Source organism: Myotis yumanensis, unplaced genomic scaffold, assembly GCF_028538775.1.
Source record: "Myotis yumanensis isolate MYYU_CA2020_CCGP unplaced genomic scaffold, mMyoYum1.0.hap1 SCAF_1, whole genome shotgun sequence".
Lineage (NCBI taxonomy): Eukaryota > Metazoa > Chordata > Mammalia > Chiroptera > Vespertilionidae > Myotis > Myotis yumanensis.
The window spans coordinates 90,512,072-90,534,602 of NW_027223752.1; the positions used below are offsets into that span (position 1 = coordinate 90,512,072).

At 43.6% G+C, this 22,531-nt stretch overlaps 2 protein-coding genes and 1 pseudogene across 9 annotated transcripts in view; 1 reads left to right on the forward strand and 2 right to left on the reverse strand.

The window, feature by feature from the left end:
* The window catches only part of STRN3 (striatin 3), a 119,623-nt gene extending 111,877 nt beyond the window's left edge, over positions 1 to 7,746 (reverse strand). Inside the window, exon 1 of one of the 2 annotated variants that reach the window (XM_070427488.1) lies at positions 7,258 to 7,746. In XM_070427488.1, the coding sequence (XP_070283589.1) occupies positions 7,258 to 7,539 (282 nt within the window). In that variant the 5' untranslated portion in view covers positions 7,540 to 7,746. Of the gene's footprint in view, positions 1 to 6,408; positions 6,493 to 7,257 lie in introns of those variants that run through there. The other variant, XM_070427497.1, reaches the window with a different exon arrangement.
* Positions 6,610 to 22,531, forward strand: part of AP4S1 (adaptor related protein complex 4 subunit sigma 1) — a 56,245-nt gene continuing 40,323 nt past the window's right edge. For 4 of the 7 annotated variants that reach the window (XR_011472938.1, XM_070427539.1, XM_070427548.1 and 1 more), the window contains exon 1: positions 6,806 to 7,148. The gene's annotated coding sequence lies outside the window, so the exon portion shown is untranslated. Of the gene's footprint in view, positions 6,774 to 6,805; positions 7,149 to 22,531 lie in introns of those variants that run through there. The other 3 variants (XM_070427522.1, XM_070427529.1, XM_070427513.1) reach the window with 3 other exon arrangements.
* Positions 17,126 to 17,312, reverse strand: LOC139004207 (small nuclear ribonucleoprotein G pseudogene; annotated as a pseudogene).

Sequence of the window (22,531 nt, forward strand, 5' to 3'; positions counted from 1 at the left end):
AAACCCTGATGGATTTGTAGGACCTTTTGGAAAAATAGCAACAGATGCATATAAAACTAATAAGCAAATAAAAAAGTAAATAACTCCAAGGAAAAGAAAAAATGAACAGTAAAGGGCAAGTATTCACATAATATGCTTTCAGACTCTCATATTATTTCCATGGTCATAAAATGTAAAAACTAACAATTTAACTAGTTTTATTACCTATATTGGAATATGGTGAAAGGAGATGTAAGAAGTGTGATAGGCCCTAGCCTGGTAGCTCAGTTGGTTAGAGTGTCACCCGGATACGCCCAAGTTTCGGATTCAGTACCCTGTCAGGGCACATATAAGAAGCAATGAATGCATGCAAGGGTGGAACAACAAATGAATATTCCTCTCTCTCAAGTCAATAAATACATTTTAAAAAAAGAAGTGTGATAAGTCCTCAATTGCAGAGACAAGTATCGTTGTATAATTCTATTTTTAAAAAATAAGGATGGCCCTGGCTGATGTGGCTCGGTTGGTTGAGAGTTGTCCTTTGCTCTGAAAGATCACTGCCGGTTAGATTCCTGACCAGGGCACATAACTGGGCTATAGGTTCGATCCCTGTGGGGCACATATGGAAAGCAACAGATCGACGTTTTTCTCTCAAATCGATGTTTCTCTCTCCCCCTTCCTCTCTCTAAAAATAATAATTAACAAAAAGCTCATGCTTTAAAAATAATTCTTGGCATACAGAAAGTGCTCAATAAATATTAGCTATTTATCTGAAAGCCCATTAACAACACAGGTTTCACATCACCATTTATTTTCTTGGCATCCAGTTAATTTCTGGTTTATCACATTTTTTTTTTCAGAGTACTAGCTCCATGAGGTCAAGGTCCTTGCTTAATTCATCATTACATACCCAACAGCCCAGCATAAAGTAGCACTCAAATATATTCACTGAATAATTATACCAGATGAATAAAACTCAAAGACTATATATATATATATATATATATAGTATCTAGTGATGGGGAAGGATAATTATACTAGGTGTACCAGTTAATAATGAGGATTTTTTTCAATAGATGGAGTTAGACATATGTTGATATATATGCGATTTGATATGTATGCTATTTTGTTGTATTGACAGCAAGCTTCAAAACTTCATGTCAAATTTGCTGAAGGTGTTAACATCATAGATATTTTTATGCTTAAAAATGTCGAATTTCATGCCAAAAAAGAACATTTGTGGGAAATCTTAATTCATTACTTTATTTTGAAGAAAAGTGCTGCTGAAAGTTATCGTATACTTTGGGAAGCTTATGGTGCTTCATGCTATGGTGTGACACAGAATTTTAGTAATTTATGTGTGCCACGAGATGAAAAAGGTTAAAAATCGCTTGTCTAGGGATCACTAACCTAGAATTTATTGGCACACATAAATTACTAAAATTCTGTGGCACACCATAATGGTGCTTCATGCTATGGTGCTTCATGAGAGAGAAACATGCTCCATCTCAAGATACTTGTGAACGCTGGTTTAAATGCTTTAAAAGTGATGATTTCGATGTGTTGGCTGTTGTCATTTTATTAATCTCTGAAATTAATAAAAATATATTAAAAAACAAACAAAAACTCAACAAAGAAACCAATTGTGCCAACCTTACTGAGATGTGTTTTAGGATTAAATGAGTAAATATTGAGGAATTAAAATGACAGCAAACAGTAAATAATAAATGTTAGCTATTAACATGGTATGGTAAGTCATAGCTGAAAATCTCATTTCAAATGAAATGTACAGTGGAAACAAGAAAAAAACCAGTACCCCAGGTAACAACAATTAGGAACAAAGAAGAGAAAACATGAAGGAAAGTGGTAAGTGGACCAAAGGGAAAATAGGGAATTACAGAGTAGAAATCAAAGAAAATAATTTTTTGAGGAAGAAACAGTCAATAGCAGAAAATGCTGGTTAAGTAGATATAGTCTGTAAGAAAGCCAAAGGATTTGGCAATTTGAAGGCCAATCATCAATAGGAAAAAACAAACAGCATTCTACAAAGTGCTCAAGTGGGTATTAAGGAATGAGTAGGGAGCAACAAGGCAAACTATAAAGCAGGGTTAAGGGGTAAATGAAGGAGAAAAAAATTCTAGGTTAGTAATCCCTAGACGAGCAATTTTTAACCTTTTTCATCTCATGGCACACATAAATTACTAAAATTCTGTGGCACACCAAAAAAATTTTTTTGCCAACTCAACAAGAAAAAATAGGTATAATTTTGTTGTTGTTGTTATTAATTCTCACCTGAGGATATTTTTTCCATTACTTTTTTAGAGGGAGTAGAAGGGAGGGAGGAAGTGGAAGGAGGGAGAAGGAGAGAAACATCAATGTAAGAGAAACATATCGATTGGTTGCCTCCAGCACATGCTCCAATCAAACCTGCAACCCAAGTGCGTGCCCTTGAACAGGAATCAAACCCGAGAGCTTTCGGTTCATGGGCCGACACTCTAACCAGTGAGTCACACTGGCCAAGGCAAAATAGGTATAATTTTGATTCATTCACACCAAACGGCTATTGTGTTGGCTGTTGTCATTTTTTTTCCATTTGACAATCTAAGGGAAAAGAGGTCAGTTGCCCCTGACTAAGTAGTCAGGTATTGCACGTTTTATTTTTAGTTTTTAAATATATTTTTATTGATTTCAGAGAGGGAGATAGAAACATCAATGCTGAGAGAGAATCATTGATCGGCTGCCTCCTGCACGCTCCCTACTGGAGGATCAAGCATGCAACCTGGGCATGTGCCCTGACCGGAAACCGAACCATGACTTTCTGGTTCATAAATTGACGTTCAACCACTTGGCCACACTGGCCGGGCATGGTATTGCATGTTTTAAAAATTCTTGAGGTACATCAACTGAAAATCACTACCCTAGACTTTTGGTTTCCAAAGCTTTCAAAAAGAAACAGGGAGAATGACATAAGGCTGTAGACTCTTAATCCTATCGAGTAAAATATTTTTTACTCTATTGTCACCATCATTTGAAATAGGAAACTACATTACAGTATTTCACAGTAGAATCATAAAAATGCTGTAATAGAAAAGGCACGGGAACTTACAAATCATCATTCTTGACTACCCTAAGAAAATGCTGACAATAAAAGGCAGAGTGCAGGGGAAACAAAGTTCTCTCCCCTTTAATTAAAAATTTAGAATTTAAAAAAAGTGAGAAGAAATCATTACATGTGAGAAAAATATGTCCGAAAGGGTAAGATTGTTAGGTAGCAATATCTGTCGTGTATGACAAGTCTATATGCCAGTGTGTGCAAACACAAACACTAATTAAAATTTTTATATTTGCTGAAGAATTAGCAGTTTTAGAATACAAATTCCTGGACTATATTTTCTGTGTATTATCTATGTCATATTTTTATAGTTGACAAACAGCATTTTATATATACCATACGTGAATTTTTTATTACATACTAACTATAGAAACATAAGGACATGTTTGCAATATACATGAACTACACTTGCTACATCCTGGGGGCTCAAAAGAACTTTTTGAAATGTACTGAAGTGATGCCATGTGATGGTAGACAAAGAATTACAGGACAGACTCGATTTCTATGAAAAATGCTAAGATGACCATATAATACAGTGGTTACAACAGTGGTAATAAGAACATAGGCTTTGAATTCAGACAAACCTGGGTTCAAGTGTCAACTGTAACACTTTATAGCTGGGTGACCTTGCAGTTATTTAACCTAAATTTGTCTCATCTGTAAAACAGGAATGGTACGTGCATAAGATTGTAATGCTGCTTAAAGGGCAGTTATCATTTTTATACTAGAGGCCCGGTGCACGAATTCATGCACCAGTGGGGTCCCTCAGCCTGCCCTGTGGGATTGGGCCGAAACCAGCTCTCTGACATCCCCCAAGGGGTCTCGAATTGCGAGAGGACGCAGGCCAGGCCAAGCCAAGGGACCCCACCAGTGCACAATCAGGGCCAGGGAAGGACACGGGAGGTTGGCCAGCTAGGGAAGGGTTCTAGGGCGTGTCTGGCCCATCTTGCTCAGTCCCAATTGGCTGGACCCCAGCAGCAAGCTAACCTACTGGTTGGAGTGTCTGCCCCCTGGTGGTCAGTGCATGTCATAGTGACTGGACAACCGACTGACTGCCCCCTGGTGGTCAGTGCATATCATTAGCATATTACGCTTTCATTGGTTGAATGGCCGACAGGTCAACCAGGCACTTAGCATATTAGGCTTTTATTATATAGGATAACATGAATTGCCAAAATCCTACAAAGTCCATTTTTTCCAAGTCCTAGGCCAAATTTCTGGAGGATGAGGCAGAAACCTGCATTTTTTTTTTTAAGTTTTAAAAGTGATTCTGACTGGCATTTTTGTTCAGAATTCACTATCCTAGAGTCTTACTAACAAATATTTTAATACAAGGTAAGGCACCCATACAAAGATAAAAAAAAGCTTTAAGACATGAACCTTTGGTTAGTTCCAAGTTTCTAAAATAGGGCTTTACCCCCAAATTCCTTTTAGAAAGAAAAAAAGCATACTGAAAAATTCCAATTTAAAATCTTTCAAAGTCAAGGAATACATGACTCCATATTAAATTTTTACATTAAAATTAGGTATATCTTTGCCTCTTCATATTCATTATTGAACAGTTTCATATGTGTAAATGAACAGTGTACCCAAGACTATATACAATATGTAGGATGTCTTATTTATCTTTCTTAAAAAAATAAGTTTAAGTTTACAGTTGAAATCCACTGATGCATCACTTAAACCCTCCCAATAAATTCTTAAACCCTCCCAATAAATTTTTATTCAACACAGACATTTTAAAATGTGCACAATTTTACTAAAGACTGAACGCACTTAAAGCAAATTCAACACTGCAGAAGCAAACCTGAAACCCTACTAAGTAACCCAATAAAACATTTTAGAGAAATGTATAGAATAAAAGCATCTGAACACAATCATGAACATTTTATTTCAAAAAATACCAGTATGAAATAATGAAAATCCCTGGAAAAAATTAAGAGTCTAGAAACCCTGTAGAACTTCTTCAAAATAAGCAAGCAATCAAGCAAACAAAAAGCAGAGCTTAGAATGGCTATATCAGAACTAATATGCCAACAGTAGATCAACTGAAAGCAAACAAGCAAGTAAAAGGAATCTTCCTTTAATGACTTCTCTGTTACTGTCAAGGAAAAAACTAGATGAGAAAGCAAGGACCAGGGCAGACAACACAGACCTCACTAATGTATGTATCTTACTAATTTAGACAAATGACATTTTTCTCAGCTACTTAAATTACTGAAGCTTATAAATGTGTAATGCAATTGCTAAGCTGAAAAGTGGTAGAATACAAGCTTTTGTGCAACAGTACAAAGTTCATAAACACTATTTCAGACTGGTGAAGTATTATTTAGTGAGCCCAAGCTTCGATGCATTTACAAATGCAATTTTAAAAAATAAATGCCTATCTTCACTCACACATAATATTAAGTTTGCAACCTGGTGTGGTAGAAAGTTGTGTATCACCAGAATTCTTATAAATCCCAGGTATTTTAAAGCAGACTATACATACAGAAGTTTTAAAAAATAGACAATGTTGACTTAAACTTTTTGAAAGTTGTATTTCTAAAAGCCCTATAATATCTCAAAGCACAATCCTAAAACATTGACTTCACTAACAGGTGTTAATCTATAGTTAATTTTTTCAAAACTTGCTAAGTGTCAAAATATATAACTACTCTTACCCTTTACCCACTTTGTAGAGTCAAATAAAAGTTTACTAGTTCAAAATCAAACCGAATATATATATGGATACCCATATATATTTCTTTGAGTTCACCCTTTCTAAGTTAATCCAAAATTCCTTCTTTAAACACATTTTCTTAACTATTCACCCTAGGCATAAATGACGTATGTGTGAGTGAATAATACTGCTGACACTCTAAATATATGTACATACCAATCTGAAGAACAGGTGCAACACTATTTAGATACATGCTTTTCCCCCCCCTTCTAAGCCTAAATTTGACATGGCAATGATTTAAAAATAAACACAAGTACCCCCAAATGTTGAACAATCCTTTTAACAATATGCAACCATTCTGAAATCCAAGACACGAGCCCTTAATCTACCAACATCTACCAAGACAGGTAAGCCAGCCCATCCAAGTTTCACCTTAAGTAGGAAGGGTCCTGAGGATACATACATTTGCTTCACCTCTGTGAGGTAGTAAATTGAGATAAAAACATTTTACTCCCAGCTAGCATTAATTATTTTCCTCAGTCGTTACACAAACACAACACAGATCGTCTAGGTTGGTTTTTACAGGTAAAGAGGAGGACGGAGGAGGGGGAGACGTGGTGAAGGGTACCCTACAAAAAATTCAGCACAGATATACCTCGTTTTATTGCGCTCCGCTTTATTTCTTCAGATGATGCGCGTTTGTGTGTGTGTGTGTGTGTTGTTGTTTTTTTACAAACTGAAAGCAAGACCCTCCACCCGCAAAAAATATTGCCACTTGCTCAAATGCAGTGGGTCTGGAGCCGAACCCGCAATCTCTCCAAGAGACGCCTGCATGGTTAAGGCTTGACGAGCCCGTCCCTAAACTCAGGCAGAAGCGAAGGGGAATGAATCTAAGTGCATGAAGCCAGCACCCCGGGCGAGAAGGCACTTCCAGTTGCGGGAGGAAACGAACACTGCATAGGCCAGCGACAGGCTTCAGAGCAGCCCTGGGAAGGAGCCCGGTGGTCAAGGGGCAAGCAGGTACCAACTCCAGGGGAGGGGGCCAGACGGGCCAAATGGGAAAGGGGGGTGATCCGGGAAAAGGTGGTAAAAGACCCGTCCCAGGCCCTCTCCTCGGGCTCTCCGTCTCCAGGGGCCACACACGAGAGCAAGTTCCGTGCTCAGCAGCCCACGCCGGACTCTCCCCCCGAGAGGCGCTCAGCCCCCGGCCCCGGCGCCCGGCAGGCCGCCTCCAGGAGCCCCCGCAGACGCCATAGTCAGAGCCAAAATGGCTGCCCCGAGGAAGCTCGCACCGCGCAGCTAGCGAGGGCTGGGGAAACCAGCTTCTGCGGGGCCGGGGGAGGAGGACTCCCGGAAGAACCGTGGCCAGGACCGGCGCCCCCCCGAGCCGCACAGGTAGGTCCCTCCGGGCTTCCCCAGGCCGCGCGGGCTCCCTCCGAGGGAAGCCCCGTTCCCACCCGCACCGGGAGCCCCGCCGTCCCGCACACCGACCCCGGCCAGGTACCTGCAGCTCGGCCCGCTCCACCTCCCAGTGCGCCCGCTCCATCTCGAACCGAGCCCACTCGTGCTGGATGTAGTGCAGGATGCCCGGGATGGTGTACTGCTGCGGCCGGGACAGCTCGGGGCCTGCCGCGGGACCCGCGCCCTCGGCGGCCGGAGGACCCCCGCTGCCCGCCGCGCCGTTGCCCCCCGGCGGAAGGCTCATGTTCCCCCCAGGTCCCTGCTGCTGCCGCGGAGGGGCCGCCATCCCCGGGCCGCCTCCACCGCCTCCCGCGAGCTCGTCCATTGTGTGTGGGGCCCCGGCCGGGGCGCAGGGTGAGACGCCGACAGCTGGGGAGAGGGCCGGGAAGGGGGGCCCCGCGCGGGCGGCCGGGCGGAGGCCGGCTGGGAGCGGGGCGGGGAGGGGATGGGTGCTGTATGCCTGCCGTGGGTCAGAGCAGGGAGCTGCCGGCCGCCGCCATTACAGTCCCTCCTCCATCTGCCCGTCTCACTCACTCACTTTAGGGAAAGGGGGGGGCCGCGGCGGGAGGGGGAGGGGCAGGGTTGGGAAGGAGAGGGACGTAGGGCCGCCCCCCGCGCTGCATGCCGGGTAGGGAACGCCGCCGCCGTCGCACGCCCGGCGGCCAAGTAGAGTCCGGCCTCACCCCACGCAGGCGCACTGAGGGCGCGGTCCGGCCGGCTTTGCCGTGGGGGGCGGAGAAGGAGCCCGGCCCCGCCCCCACACCCGCCCCCGACTCGCTCCGGGCGTCCGGCAGCGGGGACCGCACGGAGGGCTGCGGGCTCCGACTCTCGTGAGCGAGCCGGTCCCCGGCCTCCCAGCGGTGTTTCCTTCGCTCGGCCAGGCCCGGGCGCCGCTCTCCAGCGAGGGCCTCCGCGACGAGCCTGCCTGGGAGCCGTTGCACCTTGCGGGTCGCCCGGCGGCCGCTGTCGGATTCCGGGCGTTTCTTTCGCATTCCTGGCGTGCTTCGGGCGGCCCTCCCCGCGCGGCGGGCCTCGGCCTGTCACTCGCTCGGCTCGGGTTCCAGCGCCGGTCGGGTCCCGGGGCTGTGGGGACGGTCTCTCTCTGGCAAACAGCCCAGGTCCTTGCGGGGGTTCCCGGTTAGCGCTCCGAGCCCGGCTTCGGTCCCGAGTCTGTGCTCGCGGGCGCCCGTCGTAGCTGGTTCCACTTTGCCTCCCTCTTCCTTATTCCAGGATGGGTTCGGTTTGGGGTTTGGGGGAGTGGAGCAGGAGCGACTCTTTATTTTTATTTTTTTTCGTGAGAGATGGGGAGGTAATGAATCAGTTTTCAGCGGTTCTCAACCTGTGGGTCGCGACCCTTTTGGGGGTCGAACGACCCTTTCACAGGGGTCGCTTAAGACCTTCGGAAAACACATATATAATTATATATTGTTTTTGTGATTAATCAATATGCTTTAATTATGTTCAATTTGTGACAATGAAATTGGGGGTCACCACAACATGAGGAACTGTATTGAAGGGTCTCGGCATGAGGAAGATTGAGAACCGCTGGTAGGTCTTTAGCTGGTGGATAGAGGGAGAAAGGTAACTTTGAAGGAGACCGGTTAGACTAACAATTTGTTGTTTTAGAAGTGAATGAGTTGACAAGTATTTCATTCCTACCAGAATCTTTTGATGGAAATAAAAAATAAATGCACCGTGAATCCTAGATGAATGGCTAAAGATGCTTTCTTGGGTCCTTAAATGTTGTTTGAGCAAGTGTAATATACATGTAAGAGGCAAGGTAAACCTTTTAAGAACCATAGTGTGTATTCTTATGTGATGAGGTTGCCAGGAAACATGTTTACTGAACTGTAAGTTTCTAAGTTAATACAGCTAGTAACCATCTAGTTGAAAAATAGGACAAAAATAATACTTAACAGCATAATAAGGAAAGGAGGTTTAGTAATTATAGTTATGCAGGAAAATTGCATATAAAATTGATGGCAATTTTTTTCTTCTACAAAGAAAATTTTCACTATGGAATATATAGGATCACTCAGAGCGTAATTTCTTTTTCTTTCTTTCTTTTTTAAATATTTATAAGAGTTTTTTGAGCCAAGCTGACAACATATGCTGGGGAGCAAGACCTCAAATGCTCACACTTAGGGTATAATTTCAAAGAGATAAAGTAATACATCTTATTCTATCATATCTATTCTACTGTTATTATAGTTTAATGGAAAGCAGACTGGATTTGTTGCTCATGCTGCCATTATTTTATATATGAAATGAGGTCTTAGGTTACAGCATTAAGGATTCTCCATTTTATAGTAACTAACATTCAACCTGCTTATGAGGCCCCCCACCCCACCCCCCATTTCTTTTTAAAGGGCCTCATGGCACATAAAAGTTCCGAAATCCCATGCTGCTTCAAGACCTGTATACCACAAGAAACATTTGTGAGAGAGTGTGGTTGACCTCCATGATGTTGGCATCAAAAGAAGCAGAACTTGCACAGTTATACTTCCCACTGGCACCTCAAGCTCAAGTAAAGACTGGGTTTATAATTGTTATTTTCCTCCCCGTTCACTTTCAGAAAACCAAAAAACTGTGCTCCTCTTGTATTATCTATTTCATTAAGTGCACTACATCCAAACCTGAGGCCTGGCAGTCATTCTGATACCTTTCTTTCACTCAGCCCCCACATCCAATCTCTTCCACAGTAACATCTTTAATATCTATCCCATTATCTTCATGTCTCAGTTTAAACCTCCCCACCTCTATTCTTCCCTCACTTCCCACTACCACTGATGCCTGAGCGATCTTTAAAAGGCAGATCTGATCATGTCATTCTCTATTTAAAATCTTTTAGTGATCACCAAATTTAGAATAAAACCCAAATTTTAGCATAGCATATAAAGGTCCGTCAAATTCTAGAGGCTCCTGTCACCTAATCTAACATCACACCATCATGGCACCCTATTCTCTCCAGCCAAACTGCACTGTTTTGGGTTCCTCAAATGCGTAAAGATATTTCATTTCAAAGGAATTTAATACATGCTGTGCCCAGTGCCTTTCCTTACCTTCTTCCCTCAAAACTCAGCCCAGGTATTAATTCCTCCAAGAAGCTTTCCAAATCTCTGAATTATTTAGAGACCCCATCCTAATACTCTCTCATGCTTTTCTCCTATTACAATACTAGAGGCCCGGTGCACAAAATTCGTGCACTGAGGGGGAAGGGGGTGTAAACCCTCAGCCCAGCCTGCACCCTTTCCAATCTGGGACCCCTCAGGGGATGTCCAACTGCCAGTTTAGGCCTGAAACCACAGGGATCGGACATCCCTCTCACAATCCGGGACTGTTGGCTCCCACCTGCTCACCTGCCTGCCTGCCTGCCTGATTGCTCCTAACCGCTTCTACCTGCCAGCCTGATCGACGCCTTACTGCTCACCTGCTGGCCCAATCGCCCCAACTACCCTCCCCTGCCGGCCTGGTCCCCCTCCTGCCCTCCCCTGCTGGCCCGGTTCCCCCCAACTATCCTCCCCTGCTGACCCGGTCACCCCAACTGCCCTCTCCTGCCGGCCCGGTCCCCCCCAACTGCTCTCCACTGCCGACCCGGTCACCCCAACTGCCCTCTCCTGCCGGCCTGGTCCCCCCCAACTGCCCTCCCCGCTGGCCCAGTCCCCCCTAACTGCCCTCCCCTGCCAGCCAGTCACCCCAACTGCCCTCCCCTGCTGTCGCGGTCACCCCAACTGCCCTCCCCTGCCGGCCCGGTCCCCCCCAACTGCCCTCCCCTGCCAGCCCAGTCACCCCAACTGCCCTCTCCTGCTGGCCCGGTCCCTCCAACTGCCCTCCCCTGCTGGCCCGGTCCCCCCCAACTGCCCTCCCCTGCCAGCCATTTTGTGCCCACAACTGCCCTCCCCTGCCGGCCTGGTTGCCCCTAACTGCCCTCCCCTGCAGGCCATCTTGTGCCCACATGGGGGTGGCCCTCTTATGTGAGGGCATGACGGTCAATTTGCATATTACCTCTTTATTATATAGGCTTTAAATTGTCTATATACTGATCAGTGACACACTAGCACCTGCACATAACAATGCAAATCTTTGCTTTACTCATTTATTTGTTAAAAAGTTCTTGATTGGCTACTATTTTTCAGATACTCTGCCGGTCCCTGATGATCCACTGTGAACCAAGCAGACATAATCTCTTCCCTCACATACGTTCCATTCTAGTTTTAAGCAAGCACCAACCACCCTTCTTTCCTCAATATCTGTCCAGATGTGTCTTAAAACTGTCTCTTTTAAAATTTCTACTGTGCTCCCTATTTGAAGAATTTCTATTAACCATCCTACATTTACCCTATTATTATTTTTTTAATACTTACCCAATGATATTTTTTCCTTTGATTTCTAGAGAGGTGAAAGGAAAGGAGGAGGGGGTGAGAGCAAGAAACATCGATGTGAGAGAGACACATCCATTGGTTGCCTCCCACACTTGCCCCTGTTGGGTCTGGGAAACCTGCAACCAAGGTACTGGCCCTTGGCCAGAAGCCCATGCTCTAACCACTGAGCAACTGGCCAGGGTTATAATCACTTTATAGTTTTATATTTGTATTTCCTATCACCATTTATCCCCTCTATGCCCTCTTCCACATCCACCCACCTCATCCCCACGCAATCGCCACACTTGTCTATGTCCACGAATTCTCTTTCTTTGCTTTTTTGTTCAATCCCCCACCATTAAATATCTACACCAATAAAAGAGAACGATGCTAATTGACCGTGCCTTCGCTACACCCTCCAGCCAATCAGAAGAGTATGCAAATTAACCCAACAAAGATGGTGGTTAATTTGCATACACAGGCACCCAGCGAAGACTGAAGACAGTGTAGAAGGAAGCCAAGCACTGCAAAAGGGAGCCAAGCGGCGGAGAAGGGAATGGATCGGAGGTAGCAGAGATGGGAGCGGAGCTGAGGCAGCGGACACAGGAGGGAGTGAAGTGGTGGCGAAGGGAGGGAGCGAGGCAGCGGACACGGGAGGGAGGCAAAGCAGAGGACATAGGAGGGAGCCGAGGAGGTGGGGAAGGCGAGGTGCAAGTGGCGGTGGGTGGGGCGGCCAGCTGAAGTGAGTGGAAGCGAGCTACTCACGCACGATTTCATGTGCGCTGGGCCTCTAGTATATATATATCCTATCTAATAATAGACAAACATGGTAATTAACCATACCTCCGACACGTTTCCCATTGGCTAATCAGGGCGATATGCAAATTAACTGCCAATCAAGATGGCAGCCGGCAGCCAGGCAGCTGAAGCGAACAGGAGGCTTGCTTACTCCAGTGATGGAGGAAGCCAAGGTTCCCCGCCTGCCTTGCCGGCCTCTGAGCTGCACTCTAAGAAAAAATGTTGCAATTATAGAAGCTAAACAAAACCCAGATACCTGCTTTCAGCCGTCAGAGCTGGAGCGAGCAGGACCGAAACAGTGTTGCAATTATAGAACCCAAACAAACCCTAGATTCCTGCTTTCAGCAGCTGAGGCCTCAAGCTGGAGCCCGCCTCAGAGCTAAAGCCGGCTCTCAGCTCCAGTGGCAGCCATAGAAGGTAAATAAATCCCAGAATAAAAGAAAAAAAGGAGAGGTTGGGAGCTTCAGTCGCCCGCCAGCCTGAAAACGGCCCTCAGCCCCTCACCCAGACTGGCCAGGCACCCCAGTGGAGACCCCCACTCTGAAGGGGGTGCGACCAGCTGTAAACAGCCATCAGCCCCTCACCGAGGCTGGCCAGGCACCCAAGCGGGACCCCCACCCTGATCCGGGACACCCTTCAGGGCAAACCAGCCGGCCCCCACCCGTGCACCAGGCCTCTATCCTATATAGTAAAAGGGTAATATGCAAACTGACCCTAACAGCAGAAAGACTGGGAATGACAGGTCACTATGACACACACTGACCACCAGGGGGCAGACGCTCAATGCAGGAGCTGCCCTCTGGTGGTCAGTGTGCTCCCACATGGAGGAGCTCTGTTCAGCCACAAGCCAGGCTGATGGCTGCCAGTACAGCGGTGGTGGTGGGAGCCTCTCCCGCCTCCTCAGCAGCGCTAAGGATGTCTGACTGCAGCTTAGGTCTGCTCCCTGCTGGCAAGTGGACATCCCCTGAGGGCTCCCGGGCTGCCAGGGGGAGGTCTGATTGCCATCTTAGGCCCAATCCCCTCGGGAGCAGGCCTAAGCCAGCAAGTGGTCACCCCCGAGGGGTCCCAGACTGCGAGAGGGCACAGGCCGGGCTGAGGGACCCCCTACCCCCAAGTGCACAAATTTTTGTGCACTGGGCCTCTAGTATATATATAAAAGCCTAAGCGACCATTCTGACAGTCTCTACAATGCGCACTGATCATAGAGTGCAGATGCTCAATACAGGGGCTGCACTCTGGTGGTCTGTGCGCTCCCACAGCCAACCTCCTGCGGCCAGCCAACCTTCCATGGCCCCTCCCCCTGGCCGATGGCCCCGATTGCCAGCCAGGCTGAGGGACCCCACCCGTGCACTGGGCCTCTAGTGTTTTTAATTATGTCAGTGCAAGCCTTGGCCATGATTTTCCCACATCATAGTCATTTATCTGCAGGATTGTCTCCTAAAGGGGCAGGACCCATGCCCCTCTTGTTCAAAGATGTACCTCCTGTGTATAGGAAAGTGAGATCCCCAATAAATGTTTGATGAGTAACTTAAATTTAAACTAATATGAATATTTTTCCTCTCCCTCAATCATTTTTTATTAGTTTTTACTACCAGTAATCTCTTACAGTTCATTGACCAGAACTGCCCTGGATGTTGAACATAAAGGACACCAAGGTTTTCTCCGTTGACAGAATATTTTTTATACTATTGACATTGTGCTTTGTGTCTATGACTCCTGAAGACACTCTGCAGTGAGCTCCTAGAATCTTGTCTTCTGTAGGTAATGAGCTTTCCCAGGCATATTATCACCTCCAGCTCACCTAACTGGAACTCCCTGCCTACCTGTGGCTGAGTCATTTCCTCTCTTCCGTCTCTCCCTTGAAACTGCCTATTTGTTCTGTCCTTTCTTCAGTCTGTTCATCCCTCCTTAACTCCCAATGATTCTTGGTTTCAGTGTACTACTGATGATCTTTACGAATGCTTGTTTATATCTTTAATCAGTTTAGAATTTCAGGGTGCTTTTTTTCTTTTCCATTAGCTAATCTTAGAAACCTGTGTGTTTATTCTATCTGATCAAAAAGGTACTTGTTATATATATCATATATATATTATGTCAGCAAAAGTATGTTAAGGAAGTCCAGCCTTTTAAATAAGTTCAGAGTAGTTAACACCCAGATGCCTTCTTCCCAATTATTATAAAGCCTGGTGTACAAAGAGTTTTAACTCTGCCTTTGAGAACTATATGATGCCCTGTAATTACTTACCTGAATATCCAGCTGACTGTGTACCTGACATCCTTCTCAAACTGGTTCACAAACAATTAAGTCATCTTTTTGCATCATCTGAAAAAGTTGTAACTAGTATTCTTACCTCCATGGGGAGGAGAGAAGGCTGAGAAAAGAGTTCTGGGTCACTTCCACAGTCCCTTAGTAGAATAGGAAGTGGTTCCCGCTCTTACATCAATGAGTGTGTATGTGTATTTGGAAACAAGAAATAAAGTCTGTCTTTCCTTCTCTTCCTCCTACCATTCTATCAATGGACTCAATATTGCTTTTTATTTATTTTGTCTTTTTTTAAATTTATTTTTAATTGTTGACATACACTATATTAGTTTCAGGTGTACAACATAATGATTAGATATTTATACATCACATCATTTGTACTTTTGACATCCGTTTTAGGTAGTTTTGAGGTGATTCAGTCACTTGTAGAAATTACGTAGTGTTTACATTTATAAATATAGAGAAAAAATGAATATTAGAGCACAGAGGAAGATCTTTGAGATATGGCAAGTGTTCAAAAACCAAAGAAGCAAACTGTATAATGCAAATGGAACAGAAAAGGAGGAGTCAGCTTTGACCGGCACTATGGTTTGACCTGCCAAATAAGATCAGATATCTACTTCTCATTACGGTAGTTTCCTGTGGCTAAGAAAATTATAGAAATATATTGCAGGGCACTTGAACTCTTCAAATAATATATTGTGTGGTAAAGAAAAGGAAAAGGGCCTTCACAAATTATAGACAAATAGGCACCAAAACCTTTAGGAAACTCAGCATGTTATATAAAATTCTAGTCCAAGTTCATTCCTGAATTGTCTCCTGGGTACTATGAGTCAGAAAGCTGTAGGCTGTGATAATATTGTATAACAGCTAACTCACAGAGATGTCAAAATTGAAAGAAATAAAGAATGCCTGGAGCTGAGTCCCTCCTGGACATAGGCTAAAAGTGAACAACTAGGTCTACAAACATGAGAATCAAATGACTGGAAAATGTGACAATGGGAAATGGTCAAAACTTTCCTATGTAATAATTTAAGAATCTTAGAAATTAGGTTTGTCCCGTTGGAGCATCAAGGGCGAATGTTCAAAATAATGACACCAGACATGTTCACCTTGCCTGGGAAATGTTACAGTTTTCTCTTTGGAGAATGTTTTAAATTTGGCAAAAATTTCACAAAAACTTATCCTATATAATAGTCCTATATAATAAAAGGGTAATATGCAAATCGAACGGCGGAACGACCAGTCACTGTGACACACACTGACCACCAGGGGGCAGACGCTCAATGCAAGAGCTGCCACCTGGTGGTCAGTGCGCTCCCACAGGGGGAGCACAGCTCAGCCACAAGCCGGGCTGATGGCTGGCAAGCGCAGTGGCCCACCTCTGCAGCAGCGCTAAGGATGTCCGACTGCTGCGAGCCTAAGCTGTCAGTCGGACATCAAGCGGAATCGGGCCTATACCGGCAGTCGGACATCCCTTTTGCAATCAGGAGCTGCTGGCTCTTAACCACTCACTTACTTACCTCATCACCCCTAACCACTTGCCTACCTGCCTCATTGCCTCTAACCACTCGCCTACCTGCCTCATTGCCCCTAACCACCCTGCCTGCCTGCCTGATTGCCCCTAACCACTTGCTTGCCTGCTGATCGCCCCTAACCACTCTGCCTGCCTGCCCGATTGCCCCTAACTGCTCACCTGCCTGCCTGATCACCCCTAACCACCTCTGCCTCAGCCCCCACCCACCGAGGCTTCATCCGGGAGGTTATCCAGAAGGTTGTTCGGCTGTCCTGTCTAATTAGCATATTATGCTTTTATTATTATAGATCTCTTTAAACAACAGTAGCCTTTAGTTTTGTCTTTCTGTTACAGACTAACCTAAAGTACATGGCAATTATCCCCCACACAAAAGATTGAAGAATTTTTAGGAGCTTTTTAAAATAACTCTTATTGCCCTTTCCTCCTTGTTTTACTTTATTTTTTTAATTGATTTCAGAGAGAGGAAGGTAGAGGGAGAGAGAAATAGAAACATTAATGATGAGAAAGAATCATTGATTGGCTGCCTCCTATACATCCCCTACTGGGATTGAACCTGCAACACCACCGGGCATGTGGCCTGACCGGAAATCAAATCGTGACTTCCTGGTTCTTGGGTTGATGCTCCACCACGAACCACACCATATAGCTTTTAATATAGTGATCTGATATTTTAAATTGTGCAGAGACTTTTTAAACCTTTATATTTTGAAATTATTTAGTCTTGCAGAAACAAAAAGGTGTACATTATCAACAGTTATCAAGATTTGCTATTCTTTCATCTATCCTGTTCTTTCTATCTGAGGATTTTTTTGACTGACACAAGTGTATTTAACAAAAGTTTGATATGAAACTGCATGGGGCCCATTTTTACATCATAGCACAACGGGCCCTTTGGAGAGAGGAGACATGTGGAAGCAATTGATTTCTCTTTGAACACATTCTTTGTTTATACTCATTCCAAGGCTTCTAACATGATGATACTATTTCTTTGTATTACCACCATTTCAATATTCTGTTTTACCACTATTTGCCGTTATCACACATTCATTTATCACAAGATTCAAAAAGGGTTAAAATCCTCACAGTATTCCTTGGACATGTTTGCCACCATTTAATTTCAATGATAATTTCTTGTCCATAAATTTTCAACTCAGCTAGCTCTTAGATACCTTGAAACAGAATTCACGGCCTCACGCTCCCTTGGCAGGCCCCAGGAATGTCTCAAAGTAAATCCCAAGCATCATATAATATGCTGGTACATGCTTCTCTAAGTATCTTCAACAGATTAGGACCTTTTTTAAAAAAACATACCACAATACCACGATCACACCTACAAAATTAATAATTCCTTTATACAGTCTAATGCCTGGTCCATATTCAGTTGCCTTCAATTATCTAAAAAAATGTGTGTTTTTTTAAAAAGTTGGTGATTTCAAATCAGGATACCCTCCCTGCCGAAATCTACATATTTTATTTAGCTGCTATGACTTTATTTTTCTATTTTCCTTCTCCTCATGCCCCACAGTTAATTTATCCTGTAGAATTTCCCACATTTGGTGATTGCAGTTTTTTTGGTATTGTTTAGCATATTCCTTTCCCCTCCATATTTTCTATAAACTAGAAGTTAGGTGTAGAGGCTAGGTTTGATTCACCTTTTCAGTTTCATGGCAAGAATACTTCTCCATTGGGGATGCAGCATACTTTGTAATGTATCATACCAAGCGGCACATAATGTCTAGTTGTCCTGATTTCCGTACTGTTTGATCACCCTAACCCTGTTCCAGCTATCATCAGCCATAGTTGCTAGCTAGCTGTGTTTTAACACATACATTGTGTTCTACCCTCAACATTTTCTCTCCACTCGGGGTCTGTCCTTCCAGAAAAGAGGTTCTGCTGGGTGTTTCCAGGTCTTCAAGGTTGGGGATTGGACTCATTGGCAAAAGGGACCCTGCCAGGCCTCCTCTGTTCCCACTGTGGCTCTTAGATTCACTCCTGGGGTTCTCACTTCAGGGGTGGAGAGCTTTCTTTGGATGATGACTTGGTGATTTCCGGGCTCCTTGGCTCTTTTTACCCTTACAATTCACTTTTTCTAAATTTGGCTCAGTCAGCACAGCTGTGATCACCCACTTCTTGTTGCTCAGGGTAGTTTGATCCTACCCATTCGTGTTCTAGAGCAGCAACCTTCACCCTCTTTTTTCTCATGACACACAAACTAGTTACTGAAATTCTGCAGCAATTTGCCAGTCTGACAAAAAAAAAGTAAAGTAGATATAATTTTGATTCGTTCACACCGGCAGCTATTATCATATTTCTATTTGACCATAAGGGATAAGAGGTCACTGCCCCTGACTAAATAGTCTGCTATAGCATGTTTTAAACGTTCTTATAGCACACCTGCCTGAAAAACTCCGTTCTAAAGTTCCAGGGGATGTTTTTCACCTAGTTTTTTTTGGTAAAAGTGTTGCCTGTAGAATTTTTTTTATTGTCCTAGCTATTCTCACCATTTTCTGTGTGGGGATTCTGGAAGATCACAAAACTACGCTGCTACCTCTCTACATTCTCAGCATTTCAGAGTTTAAATCGCCTGCTATTTAATCTTTTACTATAGCCCTGAAGCTGAAATATTTTTAGTTGACTACTACTAAATAATTGTGACATTATTCAAATATTGTGTGATATAAATGAGTGTAAATTTAAGAATGAATGTCCTCTGAGCAACAGACGGGCAGGCTCTCGAATCTCCCATTGACAATTTCAGTGGAAGCTGTAACATGTTGCTACACTTTATCCTGAAACTGAGAAAAGCAAAAAGGCTCCTAGCAAAGGGCAGCCAAGCAGGCCACCTGAAAGGCTCTGCATTTACCCTGACATCAGATCTGAACGAGAATGATACTGAATTCAGATAGGCGTCTGAAACTTGCCGTGGATAGCATTCGCCAGGTATGTTTTATTTATTGGAAATAGAAAGGGAGAGTAGTTGAACTCACTGAAGAGCAAATCACACATAATAATTTTGAAGTTTAGGTCTAATCACAAATGTTAAACCCACTGTGGTAAATGTAGTAGTACGGGCTTTACTGTTCTAAATGTTCACATCTGATTGAGCCACTTCTGAGGCATTATAGGCTCCATGTTGAGGTCAACTAAAATTAAATGGTCTGTTAGAATTGCACCTTTTGTCATATGCTCCGGGGTCAAGATTGAAACTGCCAAAGTATCCTTATTAGCAGGAAATGCTTTTGTATAGAGGTTCAGGGCTAGGTTTACAGTAGTGAATGGGCAGTGAAATTGTGTGTCCACGTCATTACAGCCATCACTGAATCACTGGGGTCTTGAAGCAAACCTAGCGATAAAGAGCAGTGGTGAGCGCACCAAGGCCTGAGCCCGGCCAGCAGGAGCTGGGTCCTTCCTCCATACTTTCTGAGTGACCTTTGGCAAGTGACTCAGTTTCACATCTGTACTTAAGTGGAGGAAAAAACAATCTCTAACTAGTAGAGCTATTTTGAGGATTAAATGAATAGCGCCTGGCTATTTAGTAAGCACCGTGTAAGTGTTTTCTACTGTTCTTATCTCTCTTCATGAGTTGGTTAATTGGGAGATATCCCCAAACATATTGCAGAATGAATAATGCCTTTCAGGTTGTAGCACTGAAGGTCTTTCACGCCACCATCAGACACTGGGAGCATTAATTACTCACTTAAATTAGAGTTAGTTGTGGCCATGTCACTAACAAAAACGATATATCCTGTTGGGTTAGTAAACTGATTCCCAAATTGAGGTTTAATACAGTAATTTTTATGTTTCATTGCTTCTTTTAGAGTGATGATCTGCAAAGAGAATTTGTTATTGCAGCCATAATTGTCTAAGAGATATCTTCAGGCTCCAAAAATATTGCTATAACTTTTAATAGTGCTTGATTTTTAACTCAGGACACATTTTAATTAGGAATATCTTAAATAATACCTTTAATACATAGTTCTGGTTTTATAGTATTATTTTCATGTATGTTTGGGGGGGGGGCAATCACATGGTAACTAATTTTCCCCCCAGGTAATGTGAACATTAGGGTAAAAGACTTTATAATGTTGAAACAAATTATTGATTGCAGATAAGTTATGAAGTGATTATTTTATTGAAACAATTTCTGTAATTTGATGTTGCACTTTAATTTATAGTCAGCTTCTCAGAGATGTATTTTGTGTAAAGTGAGATTCCTCTGCACCCCAATGAAGCTTGTTTCTTCTTTGTTTTACCTATAGGAGCCATCAGCATATCAAATTTTAATTCTAAATTACTTAGAATTCTAAATTAGTTTGATTTGAATTTAAAACCTGTAACATTGTACTTGACTCTATAAGAATCCTAATGCAATGCTACTAGGTTACTCACTACTCTTCAGAAGAGGGATAATGTATAAGAAGAATTTATCTTTGTATGTCTTTCCCAGTTTTTAGGGGAAATCAGATGTCCAAAAAGAATAAACAGAATCTAAGTTAAGAAATACAGAAGTTGCCCTAACCGGTTTGGCTCAGTGGATAGAGCGTCGGCCTGCGGACTGAAGGGTCCCGGGTTCGATTCCGGTCAAGGGCATGTACCTTGGTTGCGGGCGCATCCCCAGTAGGGGGTGTGCAGGAGGCAGCTGATCGGTGTTTCTCTCTCATAGATGTTTCTAACTCTCTATCTCTCTCCCTTCCTCTCTGTAAAAAATCAATAAAATATATTTTAAAATATTAAAAAAAAATACAGAAGTTAAATTTACCAGAATGCAGAACCTCTGGTTTGAAGTACTTTTCTAATTTGAGGATGAAACTTGATTCACCATTTTATAGAATGGGAAGTATTACATAGTAATCCTAGTTGTCTCTGGAGTCCCTCCTTATTGACGCATTGTAACATCACAGTATCAAATCCTGGAGGATCCCAGCCAGATTTCTAAATTTCTGGTCCCTGTTGCTTCTTTAAAACTAAGATATTGTGTGTCATTTTAATCAAAAATTCAGTGAAGGTTTTTAGTCATTAAGCAAAAATATTTAATTTGTGTGGCTAATTTTAACCGAACAATTTAATATAAAACTACCCACACAGGGCTGTTTCTAACCCATGCCAACGTTATGTCGAAGTAAAAATTTAGTTCCCTATTTTAAATTTCAAAATAAATTACCTGCTACTACAACCAAATAAAAGAGCCTAGCCCAAGTGACTCGGTTGACTGGAGCATCATTGGTGCATTGAAAGGTTGCTGGTGCGATTCCTGGGCAGGGCACATATCTGGATTTTGGGTTTGATTTCTGTCTGGGTGTGTATAGAAGGCAATCGATCGATGTTTCTCTCTTACATTGGTGTCTCTCTCCCTCTCTCTCTCTCTCTCTCTCTACTTCCTGCACACCCCATCCCTTCCTCTCTCTAAGCATGTCCTCAGATAAGGATTAATAAGTAAAAAAAATATAATTTTAGAAGAAAAATTTTATTTTGATTTTGAAAGATACATAGTATCTCCATCGTGTGTAGTAATGGGAAGGTTAAATCCAGTTACTAGTCTAAAAGCAGATTCTCTTTTCTCAAAAGAGTGGAAGGAGCCTGGCCGGCGTGGCTCAGTGGTTGAGTGTCAACCTATAAGCCAGGAGGTCACGGTTCGATTCCCGGTCAAGGGCACATGCCCAGGTTGCGGGCTCAATCCCCAGTGGGGGGCGTGTAGGAAGCAGCATGGTTCTTTCTCATCACTGATGTTTCTATCTCTCTCTCTCCCCCTCCCTTCCTCTCTGAAATCAATAAAAAGATATTTAAAAAAAAAAAAAAAGAATGGAAGGTGAGATAACAACAGGCTCGTTTGAATGCCAGCCATTAGCAGTTTATATCCCTCGACCAACAGATCTGATAGTGGATAGCTCTCTGGAAAATGACTGATGGACAGTCTATTCTCAACCCCTCCATCCCCCACTCCGCACTCACACACAGATGGCTAATGAATAAAAATAAAACAAGTACTTTCAAATAGACAATGTCATGGTCTATTTATAGTAGATAAATTGCTCATCCTCAGTTTTGTTTTGTAGAAAAGCGAACAAGAATTTATTGACTGCACAAAAATATACTTAGCATAGTGAAACAAGGAATGGCTTAGCATAGAAGAAGCAACAGGAGAGCCTAGGCTGGGCTGCCTTGGCTCACTGGGAAAGTCAGAGAAAGGGGGCCTTGGGGGCAGGTTCAGGGCACTAGCCCGGAGGAGCTGCTGCCCATTGCTCCCCTGGTTATAAGTCTCATGGGGTCCCTTAGAGGTTATGGGGTATGTGTCTGTGTGTGTGTGGGGGGGGGGGGGCGGGGGAGGGAATGACACGGGCATGCTCCTTGGAGGGAGAGC